The 13463-nt window shown below is 35.0% G+C and overlaps 1 protein-coding gene across 1 annotated transcript in view; it reads right to left on the reverse strand.

The window, feature by feature from the left end:
• The window catches only part of DHX15 (DEAH-box helicase 15), a 57541-nt gene that overhangs the window by 5926 nt on the left and 38152 nt on the right, over positions 1-13463 (reverse strand). The window contains exons 7-11 of the mRNA XM_004762681.3: positions 8787-8873; positions 7355-7504; positions 6855-6963; positions 6162-6353; positions 3149-3271 (exon numbers count right to left, since the gene is read on the reverse strand). Of these exons, the coding sequence (XP_004762738.1) occupies positions 3149-3271; positions 6162-6353; positions 6855-6963; positions 7355-7504; positions 8787-8873 (661 nt within the window). The remainder of the gene's footprint in view (positions 1-3148; positions 3272-6161; positions 6354-6854; positions 6964-7354; positions 7505-8786; positions 8874-13463) is intronic.

A 13463-nucleotide genomic window follows, 5' to 3' on the forward strand; every position in this document is an offset into this window, starting at 1 on the left:
ATCCCCTAAAGAGAATACTCTTTAGAGTAACAAAATGGCAATTTTAAGTGGTCAAGATAAACACTATCTGGCAGTACTACAAGTACTTTCTAAATTTGTTAGAGTGAGTTGATAAATGGGAAAAATAAAATCCAAAATTGGAAATATTTTAAAATAATGCTAGCTATGAATTTCTTAACCAATATAGCAGAACTACTTTTAAGATCTAAAGTCAAATCATTTCAGAGTGAAATCAGACAGACAAATCAAGATGTTCCAAGATAATTTAAACCTAGTTGTCTCTCAAGAGTGTTATTTCGGAGATGCCTGGGTGGCTCAGTCAGTTAAACATCCAATTCTCAACTTCCAGCTCAGGTCTTGATTTTAGGGTCCTGAGACGGAGCCCCACAATGGGCTCCAAGCTCACAGTGGAGTGTGCTTAAGATTCTCCTCTCCCTCTGCCTCTACACACCTCTGCTCACATGCATGCCCATGTGTGCTCTCTTCTCCAAATTTATTTTTTAAAAGTATTATTTCAACATATAGTATATCAAGATGAATTTTAGCTTTTCTATGTAATCAGCCACTGTCATTGTCTCTGATAATATAGTTCCTCTTGACCAGTATCTGAAACACAGTCGCTATACTTAACGTTTCAATTAACAACATAACATAGCATCATTTAAAAATCATTAGTGAAAACACTCCAAATTCAATAAAGGGATATGAAATGTTCAAATATTTTGTAGAGATCTAAGAGTCTGGTATTATTTTTAAAACAGCTCCCTTTATTTGAAAAGATGACAGGCAGTAATTAAAGGCTAAATCCTTTGACTACTGGGGACACTTTTATCAAATGTTCATTCTGTTTCCTTTGACCTTATTTATTACAAGTATTTGGAGTAAAAGGTCTAAAAACACCCATCAGCTTACCATCCCTATGGCAGTGAGAAGCATGTAGTAGACAAGGATCAAGCATCTAGAGAATGGATGCTACCTCTCTAATTCACGACACTCCTTCTCCTAGTCTTGCTAAGAAGTGGTAGGATAAAGCTTTTATAGATACCTACTGTTCAATATTTTCATAGAAAGCTCCCAACTACCAATATGTACATAAAGAAAAAAGCATTTACTAATTTTATCATGTGAAACAGTAAAATGCTCAAATTTCAAAAACTGAATTGTTACATTCATACTTAAAATCTAAATACACAGTTCTACACTATGAAACCTAAACTTCATTCTCAAAGCAACTGATGAAATCCAAATACACCAACTGCTGAGCTTATATAGCTTAAATAACTTTTAACAGTTATTTAAAAAGAGAACTTAAATAACAAAATAATACAATCTCCTAACTTAAAAGAACATTAAAATCTCTTGTGAGACATACATGGTAAAAACCCATGCTGCTCCATTAGAAATCTTTTAATTTCCACTTAAAACAGTATTTTAATGATCTCAAAGGATTTTGAGAACCAAGATGGACATGAATCTGCTCCTTCTCAGGACCTTCCCCTCTGTAGCCTCCCCGTCAGTTAATAGGTTATGTGCCTGGTGGTCACATAGTCCACCACCAACCACGACGACACCACCTGTTTGATACACACAGGAATATAGTGTATTTCTTGGATTGACCTAACCTATATCAGGAACAGTCTTTAACATTATGCATCATCAGTACACTGGACACAAGAGGGATAAAATAAATGTTCTGAAGTCAACTGTGTACTGGCCTTCGTTTTTTATTTTGACCTGATTATTTGCCAATTCTATTCAACTCATAGCGAAGTTCATGTGTAACACACAGACGTGCAGCACTTTGGCAGCTATGCTCTTTGTTCCACTTACTGGCTCTGCAGCATTTTTGGATTCTGAGATAAATAAATTCAGCCTCACCCAAAAGAGATGTGCCAAAATGAACAGACCATTTAGGAGTGTAAATAGATTTTTAGAAGATAACAAAAATGAGTTACAAATAAAAACGACATGAAAAACCTGAATTTGAGCCACTGTATTTCACTGTTCTCAAACAAATGGAAAAATGTTTTTCATGTCAATAAACAGTCTCTGAAAACCATTTAAAGTTAGAACAGGGCACCTGGATGGCTCAGTCAGTTAACTGTCTGCTTTCAGCTCAGGTCATGATCCCTGGATCCTGGGATCAAGCCCCTCATTCTGGCTCCCTGCTCAGCAGGGAGTCTGCTTCTCCCTACCTCCCGCCCCCAAACTGTGCTCTTTCTTGCTCTCTCTCTTTCAAATAAATGTAAAAGAAGAGAAGAGAGAAGAAAAGCTAAGCTTAGAATAGTATAGCATAAATCACTGAACCACCTATTTATTGGTGGGCATTAAGACAGTTCCCCCCTACCCTTTTTACTATCATATGTAATTTTGGGATGAAATCTTTTAATTTTATCTGTGTCCACTGGACACTGAAAGATAACTTCATAGATTATTTCTGGTTCAAAGGGTGTGAATTTCTTCAGGTCTCAGTGACATAAAATCTACTGCTTTTCATAAAGACCACATCAATTTATATTTCCACCTCTAGTGTAGGATTGTTACACTAAACCCACTTCTACAGAGCTCAGGACTATTTTTCTGTAAGTTTTGCCAGTTTTATAGGTGAGAAAATGGTACCTCTCAATAATACTGCTCTTGAACTACAAGTAGAGGTCATCTTTCTCCTCATGTATATGGACCACTTAGAACCTGAGAATGGTCATTCACATCTGCAGCCCTTTTCTCTATTTTGTTAGTTTTATATTTACTTAAGAGCTATTTATTAGTAAAATTATTAAGCAGTAAAGATTCTATAAAAGATACAAAACTATTCACATATAATGAATGAGAAGAAATAGGAAAAAAACGTACATAAAAATTATAGGTCAGTGGTAAATATTATACTATTTTATATTTTGTTTTTATTGCTCCGTATTTTCCAGTTTTCTTATAACAGGTATTTTCCCCCTGATTATAAGTAAACAACTTTGGAAATGACAGACAATTTCTATTTTCAATGCTAGTCAGAGGAGTTTTTTCTAAAGTACCTCTGGGTTTCTAATGTAAAGTTGTCACAGATAACAAATGAAAGTAAGATGAAGAAACATCTTATATGCTGCAAGTGACATTTAGACAAAAGAGTGCCTTCAATCTAATTTACACTTACTTTGTTTAAAAGCATGGTAGACATTCAGCAGTGTCAGATGATCTCCATCTATGTGGGCAAATCTCATCTTGGCTTCATCTGCGGCTTTCTTGGCCTCCGTGGGGCGAACAAAACACTGTGGGACTAAACAAGGTTGGTATGGGCCCAACACAAACGCCCATATCGATGAGTCACGCATTCACAGATAGAGGAACAAGGCCTAGCTAGGTCAGTTCACAGAGCATAGGGCAGGGCAGGATGGCCTCCAACTGCATCTTGGACTGTTTACTACCTTGATTTGGTACATCAACACCTAACCACATCTGTAAGACAAGAGGGTTTCAAAGCTACAGAGTACCTGATTATTTTAACTAGATCTAAAAGTAGGCATCAAACAGCTATTCTGAAGGCCATCAAGATACTAGAAATAGAAAGCTCGACTTATTTCAAAAACCAGTGCCGATAGCTCTACCAATAACCAGAATTATGGTGTCAATAGCCTTTAAGCTAAATGTAATTTTTCAAAAGGCCATCCACTAAATCCATTGAATGGCTATGGAAGTTATGAGCTCTATTTGCCCACTGCAGGGCTAAAAACAACTTTCTAACCAGTCTATTGCCACATTTCTACTGTAATTTTTTCCCTATTGCTATGGCTATTACCAACTGGTGGGTATCACTATTAGCACCGGTGAGCAGAAGCATTACGTAAACATAAAAAATATCATGAAATCTTGGGTTTTGATGATAGCAGTAGTGGTGGAAGGTTAAACCGCCTTTGAATTAAGAAAATTCAAAAAGGCTGCGGATATTCAGCCTAGTTTTTCCAGCATTTAATAAAAAGATTAGAAAATGACGTCCCAAGTTTAAAAAAAAAAAGTTATGTGAATCAAAACCTCAATATAAAAAGCAAAATTCAATATTTAAAAAGTTGACAATTAGTCTGAAACAGTCATTATTTCAAGGGTCACCAAAATATGTAACTACAGTATTTGTTTAGAGCCTCAATGTTAATTCACATAAAACTTTAAGTTGTTACAAAGCGTGCACTACATTTTTAAAATACAACTTTCCTTAATTCACTTTAGCAATTCCATAGTAATAAAAGCAGTATGAAAGTAAAAATACTTAACAGCTTGGGACTTTGTCAACACATTTTTAAAGCTCTTAAAACCTTGTCAATATAAAAAAGTATAAATGATCAGTCCAGATAGAAGATAATGGGAATAATCAACAACAAGATCAAATACAGTATCAAATTACTTTCCCATACAGTTTCCCCTTTAAAAAGATACCAAAGAAGCCAAATAAAGACAATGACATACGATCACAATAAATATAAATTAAATGTCCTGCTTAATGTAACTGAAGCAAGGTAATTCATAGAAGTACAGAAACCTCTCAAAGATGTGAAAGTAAATATGAACTAGCTCCCAGAATTAACAGTGGGAATAAGCAGCACCCTAGAAGGCCCTTGATTATACTATTTTGTATCAGGACCTGAAAATTTCAAAAACTATTTAAATGGAAAACAAAGCAGTATAAACTCGGCAAACTTGTTTTTGTTCCATGATTTCTTCCTCTCCCTTTAAGATTCCCCCCCACAAATGCCATGCTTAATAACCACTACACATAAATGTCCATAATCCTGATGTGCTAACAGACCCCTGTGTTGTGCAGAGCTCCTTATTACAAATTAGAGATATAGTTGGAAGATTTCAACTGCGTCACAATGACCAGTTTTTTAAAGAGCTACTAATCTAGACTCATATGATGGTAATTATATAGTATCCCTGATAAGAGAAACAGGAAGAATAAAAACTGAGCAGAAAACAAATACACAAACAATCTGTTAATCTTGCCCCACACTTTCTCTGCAAACTAAAATCTTGGGTAAATACCAACTGGGAGCATCTAACAAAAACACGTAAGAAAGGCAGACAACAACCTACCACCACCTCCGCAAGTGAAACTACAATTTTATTAAAATGATTCGATACTGCCCTGCCCATCTGCTCTGAGTCTGATCAGTCATAACTCTGCAAAAAAACATTTTTAGCTAGTTCTTAAATAAAAAATTCACACCATTAAAACATACCATACATCTAAACTAAGCCAAAATTTTGTATTTAGGAAATTTTTCAATTTATCCTTTAATTCTAAATAAATTTTGAATTATTTGAGGCATTAAGTTATAATAAAGACGAATAAATCACTCTGAAACTGAAGTCATTCTCCCCAGTAGTGGAACTAGTAGTATAAAGTACTTTGATCATCAGTAAAAACAAGAAATGTCTTCTATTTTTAGCTATAAGAATCAGTGTAAAGTTGTTAATCATATTTCTTCTTTTTGAAAGGTCTAATTTCCAAGTTATAATTCATTTGTGGATTACGCTTTATTGTTAACTAAAAACAGCATGATTTGTTCAGCTTAATGCTCCAATTTCCAAAATTAGCAATATTATCTATTAGGTATATTTCTTTTATCAAGTGTTTTCTGCCATTGTAAAAGAATTCTCATCTTATTTTAAGCCTAAAATTACACATACCTATTTCTATTTATTTGATACTAACTTTGAAATTCATGTTTGCTTGACTGCCACTAGAAAACATATTTATGTATGTAGGAAAAGCTCAATTTAAATGATAGTTTGGGTTTGCCCCAGGCTCACTTAATAGTGCCAAGTACTAGAACGAATTTCTTCTTGTGCTTTCAGTAATAAACCGCAAAACTGATGAAGCTACCAAAGAACTCCGTTACAATTGTGTTCAGACTTGTTCTTTTCTTATTGCAATTTTTATTCGCACTCAAGAGAGCCAATGCTTTTACTAGATTTTGTGCACAATCAATTACTTTACTTTTGTAAATATTATGTCTTTATAATTTTTACAAGAGATTTAGGAAACAAAATGAGTTCCTTGAAACCAACTATAAAATCCACTATCATACTAGATATTAAAAAACAAAACCAAATGTGAAGTCCACCCAAACTGTGAAGAGCTGGGCTTTTTTTAGTTCCTTTCCCTCTATTACCTGACAACATAGCAGTAATAGATAGGACCTCATTAGAACAGTTGTAGTCACAACTTGCAATAACCATTTTAGCGAGCTGTGGATCTAGAGGAAACTCTGCCATCATGGATCCCAATTCAGTCAGATCTCCATCATCATTTAAAGCAGCCAGGTAATTCAAAAGTTCTAAGGCTCTCATCAGAGTTTCAGGAGCTGGGGGAAAAGGCAATCTATTAGACAAACTGCTTTAATAAGCAAAAATGTGAAAAAGTACAAACTATTAGAAGCCATCTCATTTTTCATTCTACAGTGGACCAAACTCTAAACTCAAACTGTCATCAAATTCAGTTACAGAGATCTAGCAAACAATGGATCACATAAACTTGAAAAATTTTCCTGCATAGTTAAAACTGTCATTTTCCTACATTAAAAACAACAACAACAACAAAACAACACCAACACAAAAAAAAACAGAAATTTGATTTTCCTGCCCAGTCAATAATTCCCAGGATATTTAGTTATTCCAAAGAAAGAAACAAATTAAAAAGAACTTTCTCAGATAGTTGTCACTCTTTTAGCTTTAATGCTACCATATGAGACTCTTCTTGATGATACTGGAAGAAAAAAATAAGGGATATGTGTGTAATGAATAAGATGCAGAGACACTGAACTCTGGTTAAAAGGTTTGCTAAAACAGGCTTTGAGAATTCATACCTGGTGGATCCATAAAGTCAAAATGCACCAAATCATCAATACCAAGCTTCTTCAATTGTAACACAACTGATCCTAAATTAGAACGCAAAATCTCAGGATAGGTGTTATCCTAGCAAAAAAACAAGAATGTTTATTCTGTTAAACATGCCTTAATCCTCTTGCTCCAGAAAACAAAACATATCTGTTCTCTGCCTCTTTAGCTATTTACTTTGGCATTACTTCTAAACCACCAATCAACATGAGAAAAATACCAGAAAGAAATCAGACATTTCCTGTGAACTATCTTTACAGGGTTGAAAGTGTTACTGCCACTGTTTCCTTCAACTTAGAACTGTAACAGAGAGCTGTACTGCTAGATTACAACATAAATCTCACTAGGGGAAAAAGTAAGGAGCTTATGGTGCCAAAGGCAAGATGAAGTAAATAGAACAATTTTCTTCTGGTAACAAATTCAAATTAACCTTCCACACAAATAGGAAGGATACAGCAAAACCCCTTACCTGCATTTCTGTTTTATAAGCCTTCTCTGTATAAAGTCTGAAGCATTTCCCAGGTCTGGTACGCCCAGCTCGACCAGCTCTTTGTTGAGCTGAAGCTTTACTAATGGCTGTTACCAAGAGAGACTCAACTCTGATTCGAGGATTGTATACCTATTGGAATAAAAATAATGTTAAGAATTTTTTCTCCAGTTAACCACAAAACTATAACAGAAGTACACAAAGTCCACAGTTAATCTCAAAATAAAGTAGTACTGATGAAGGCTGTAAATCAGAGACAGAAACCAAGAATTGGTCACCCTGTGCCTTAACTTTCAGATATTCTGACTCCATCATTCTGAAGATCCAAGCTAACATGGAAAGGCTCTTACCTATTATACACAAAACTTCTAACACTTTTACTCTTCCTAATTGAAAATATTTTCAGTTCTCCTAGTTTTACCTTGCTTTCATAGAGCAGACAGTTTTAAAGGCTTCTGCCTGAAAAGAATCTGTCAATTTCAACATTTGATGTTCAGAGTGAACATCAAGAAAAGTATTTTGAACTTAGTCCAAAAAAAGTCAGTTACACACTGCCACTTTAAAGAGAAAATTTTCCATCAGAAACAGGAATAATACATGCAACAAATTCTCTCAATTACACCTACAAAATGTAACAAATGTAACAGAAGATCTGTGAATTACAGAACATCCCCAATATTTCTTGAGCAGTCACTTCCTCTGACCGAACTGCTTGGTTTTCAGCACTGTTCAACTAGAGGTTAACATTAATAGCTTTTCAGGTACTATGCCTGGCACATAAAAGAAACACTGATATCCTTCGGTAAGTGACCAATCTACAGGAATGATAATCCTATCCCTCTAATTACTACCTCCATACTTTTTTTTTTTAAGATTTTATTTATTTATTTGACAGGGAGAGAGATCACAAGTAGGCAGAGAGGCTAGCAGAGAGAGAGGAGGAAGCAGGCTGCTGGCCAAGCAGAAAGCCCGATGTTGAGCTCGATCCCAGGACCCATATCGAGATCATGACTTGAGCTGAAGGCAGAGGCCTAACCCACTGAGCCACCCAGGCGTCCCAACCTCCATACTTCTTAAATGAATGCAGAAACCAAAATACTTGCCAGTGCTACAGAGAAATAAAGAACAACAACAACGAAAAAAACCCCAACACCACCACCAACAAAAACCAAATTAACCTTAACAGGGAAAAAAAAAATACAAAACCCTAGGATTAAACATTATGCGTGGGCTTAATACATGAGATCCATATAACAGAAAAGGTTCATTATCACCAACACCTGAAAATAAAACACAAGACAAGAAAAAAATAATTCTAAAAAGTAAACTGTACTCACTAAATGAGTAGACAGTAAGAACTCTTAAGCTAACACCAATTTAATAAAGAATACAACTAAAGTACTAAATTATGTACCTTTTGTTTTGCAAATCCAGGATCAATCACAAATACCACACCATCTATTGTCAAAGATGTCTCTGCAATGTTAGTTGACACAACTACCTGTTAAGAAATTAATGGTATATAAATTATATAGTAAATCAAGTAAAACTGAGATAACAGTAAGCCATGAAGTTTCACTAAAGAATTTCGACCCAGTAAGTAAACTAAAAAATAAGGTTTCATCCTCAATGGCCAATGCAATATGAAGAAATTAATATTTAAGATCTTAAATCAAAATTTCATTTAGTCCATCACAGCAAATTCGTTTTTCAAAGAAAGATATTATTCCAGGTTATCAGTCAATCACATTGTTTTGATTATTTAAATGTAAGGATAGCATCAAAAGAAAAATATCGATGAAACAGTATAAGCTTAATTTATAATGTCTCTCTGACAGAACATTATTTTGGTTATTACCCAAAGTCCACACAACATGTATATCTTTCAATATTTTCTGGAAATATTTACAAAGGAAATTTGCATCATCAAAACTCAACATTTTAAACAAAATGGCACAGGAGGCAATGGGGGGAGAAAATCTCAAGTTATAATCCAAGAACTGGCAGATCATCAGAATTGAATGCAGATGTTTTAGCAAGTGTACGGTCTCAAAGATGTCACAGCATACAAACCAAGTGTTAATCACTCGGACCTTTTACTGCCAGGGGAAAATGTTTATAGCATTTACATACTAGTATGATCGTTGTGTGTATGTTAAGTGTATGATGTACTTTAGATCTATTTTAGGAAACTGGTGGGGTTTGAGAATAACATGTCACATAATTTTTCTTTTTAAACAGTAAATGGGATACTCATTAGTATTTTTTCCTCCAAACATCTGATTTTAAGGAACAGAAAACTGCCATTAGTTGAAAATGCCTGTATATGCAAGCAAATGACATAGTAGATGAGTCAGATACAGGGCCTACTCACACAGCTTGTAAAGGAAGCTCAGACATGGACCGTGTAAATGACACCAAAAAATCACTCAGACTTAAGAAGGGTTTATTTCCACAGCAAAGACCAAGGAAATTTACCGAGAAAACGGCACTTTAGTGAGTTGGCAACTGTAAGGTGGGATGATAAAGAAGGGCAGAACACTAGCAATAGAAGGTTGCACTTAAACTAGGGCATGTAAGCAAAAATGCCCATAGGCACATCTAAGAAACGAAAAGGACTTACACTGCCAAAACTTACTAGAGAGCCACTGATGGGGTAATATTTTAGAATCATTCACATATAAAACCAGAATCCTTCTTTTTTTTGTACTGGGCAGTTGCAAAGACTGCAGACTAGCAAATGGGTAAGAAACACGGGCCGTTTGATGTTACTGAAATATATTTTTCAGTACATTTAGACAACACGCACACGGTTCAATAATTAAAACCAAAGCAAACATAAACAAGGTATATAAGGTTGACAGGTGAATTTGAATAAATATCCTGAGTTGAATATTCTTCTACAAAGTCAAGTGTGTTGTGCTGGAAGGAGCAATGAATTTAGGAGTGGTGGCAGAACCGGGAAGCAAACCTAGGTTGCTAAGTTATAGCAGAAAGGTCTTAAGACTCCCAAACCTCAATTTCCTTTTATAACTTCTGCATATTAATCTAGCTAAGCCAAAGCTATTAACAAATAAAATTAGGTAATAAATGTAGAAAGTCCTTATAAACCTATTACAGAACCAGCTACATGCTCCTGATTATATAAGAGGTCTTATGGTTTTCTGGAATTCTGGGGTGAAACTGTTACAGTTCTGGATATATACTTAAAGCCAGGGAAGAAATTTTTAAAAAATACATTTCACATGTTTACTGTAGAACAGAATACAATTAATGTGATAAAAATTTATTGATTCAACTGGTTCTTTACGGTTATTTGAAAATCATTTTTCTTTACAAAATACTTTTACTCAGTGGTCATGCGTCTTTGGGTATGGTGAGTGTGTGACAAACTACAGAATACTTACAAGGACGTGTGGATTTGTGATTCCACAAGTGTTTAACAGGATTATGCCAACCTGGCAAACCCCATGTCATTATCAAACTCTAAAACAGTAGTGTTAAAAAAGACCTTAGAGGAGTATGACTACTTTCAAGCTTTTTTCCCAAAGGCTTAAAGTAAATTGGTTAGAAAAGCTTTAACGTAATAAAATTTTTTCTGAATACAACTTATTTACCATACTGATTTAGCAGGTATTAAAGTATCTTTGAGAAAAAGGGCAGGGTTCTGAAACCATGGGAAGTAGGTTTGTGGACCAAAAAATGGAAAAACTCATGTAACTGTATGACTTTCATGGTGCTTCTGCCAATGACTCTATTACTAGAGCTGGAGAAGTAATACTAGCTAGGTCTAAAGAAAACACACATACATAATACACAAGAACAAATAAATGAGATGTAAAAGTCTTCTAGCTCCTTTGAAAACTTACCAACAGAGTAAGGCAAGCCATAAGTATGTTCTAGATGTTAAGTGGCACATGATCTAATTAGGAACTGATCAGAACACAAAGTGATCCTGAATTTGTCAAGGGACCTACATATGACCAGTGGAAATATATATAGATGGTACAAGATTTCTAGACTGTAACATGGCAGTAAGTGTTCAGAGAGCCTTAAAAAGTGTTCAAACCTCATTGACCAAGCAATTATTTCAGGTAAATAACCCAAATAACCCCTAAATATAGAATAAACCCTGTGGGAAAAAGTTTGACACATTTTATGTGTTTATGTTAAGTGTGTTAAGATTAAACTTTATCTAGATTTATCCCCTTCCACCTCAATAACATGCCTTGCAATGAAATCTACTTTGATTTATTTCAATAAATCCACTTCAAAGTAGTAGAACTGAGAGTACTTGAGTTGCTCTACTTGAATTCTATTTGGACACAAAATTGCATTTAGGTTCAACTAGTTTGGTTTTTAGTCCCCAGGGAACTCTGTGGGGGTCACCAATTCAGTAAGGACATTAACTTCTTTATTTGTCCACCTCCCAGCAGTACCACACTAAGTTATCTTCAGATAGTGGATCATTAAGCCTCTCTTTAAAACTATAGAACCACCACCACAAGGGCCATTTCTCTTTTTTATTGAGCAGTGTATGCTTTGAGCCATGTTAATTAGTAAACTGTAAGATAAGCCACAGAAAAATCAGCTATCTGTATGGACAAAATTAATGAAAACTAAACAAAATCAAAGAATAGTTACTAGGTTTTAATAACACCAAATCTATTAAATAGCAATTGTAAAACGTACTCAAAAGATGTACATAAGTAATTTACTGATGAGTAAACTTTAATGTTTATACAAAACTGTAGCTTGAACTTAACCTCAAATATCTGAATAAATGTCAAGCATGATCAAAACAAGTAAAATGATCTACCCTCACAAAAATACATGCATTCCCAACCTTTCTCGATCATTAAAAATTTTTAAACAGTTCACCAGCAGTGCTGTGTTAGAAGCTCACATAAAAGGAATTCAGTAACTATTTGTAAAAGGAATGCTAGTTAAGTCCCCAATGCCGACAAACCATAAGTGACTCTTAATCTCACAAAACAAACTGAGGGTTGCTGGGGGGAGGGGGTTTGGGAGAAGGGGGTCTGATTATGGACACTGGGGAGGGTATGTGCTTTGGTGAGTGCTGTGAAGTGTGTAAACCTGGTGATTCACGGATCTGTACCCCTGGGGATAAAAATATATGTTTATAAAAAATAAAAAAATTTAAAAAAAAAGTCCCCAATGCCTATAAAACTTTACCTTTAATATAGACTACATTTTAAAACTTTAATACTAAAAGGCTGCTTTGTAGGTTTTACCTCAATCACATTATAAACTCTATTTTACATAAATTAATACTATCAGTAAGATAACAAATAAGGTACTACCTCACAAAATGTGTCCAAATATACAGAATTATACTTATTCTGGCAGAATTTTTTAAACACCTATTAAATATTCTCTTTGTTCCAAACATTTTAACTTCTTACATTCTACTTTATGTTATTATCCTTCTAGTAGAACAAATTTAACAAAGAAATCAATCAAATCGTATTTGGTTTTACACAACTGGAAGCAGACCATACATCCCTAAATATTCCGTCGTACTTTTAGATCAGTTGTGAGTATCAGTCACTGACAGTGAATTCACACTTGTGAATAAACGCGCCATTCTATAAACTGGCAGAATAATGAATTCATGACAGAAGAAAGAAGCCTTGGCCTCTAGTCCTTTATTTTATAAGAAGGATATTATCAAAGTTGTGACATTTCTTTTTAAAGACAATAGGAAAACAGCAACCAACTGCCAGTTCTTCCTGTTCCAGTATGCAACCACTTTCCCTCACATAACCTGTGTGCATCTTAATTCCTCCCCATCCTCCTTCCCCACAGTCCCAACAATCCTTCAGAAAGCTGTCTAACCCAGCCAGAGCCATGGGTCTGCCAGTCACCTGCTCTTCCTGCACCAGTTGGTGCCTGGACAGAAAAATTTTCTACTCACTCTGGTTCTCAGCTGACACTCCCACCTTCTTACAGGCAGTTTCCCCATCCAGCACCAAAAACATGACTAGATGAGTGAATCCTCCTCTGTGACTGCTCATTTTTCCTTAAACATGCCCCACATGAGACTGACAATCCAACTGCCAAAAAGTCC

Source organism: Mustela putorius, unplaced genomic scaffold (assembly GCF_011764305.1).
Source record: "Mustela putorius furo isolate JIRA1106 unplaced genomic scaffold, ASM1176430v1.1 tig00000083_pilon_pilon_pilon, whole genome shotgun sequence".
Lineage (NCBI taxonomy): Eukaryota > Metazoa > Chordata > Mammalia > Carnivora > Mustelidae > Mustela > Mustela putorius.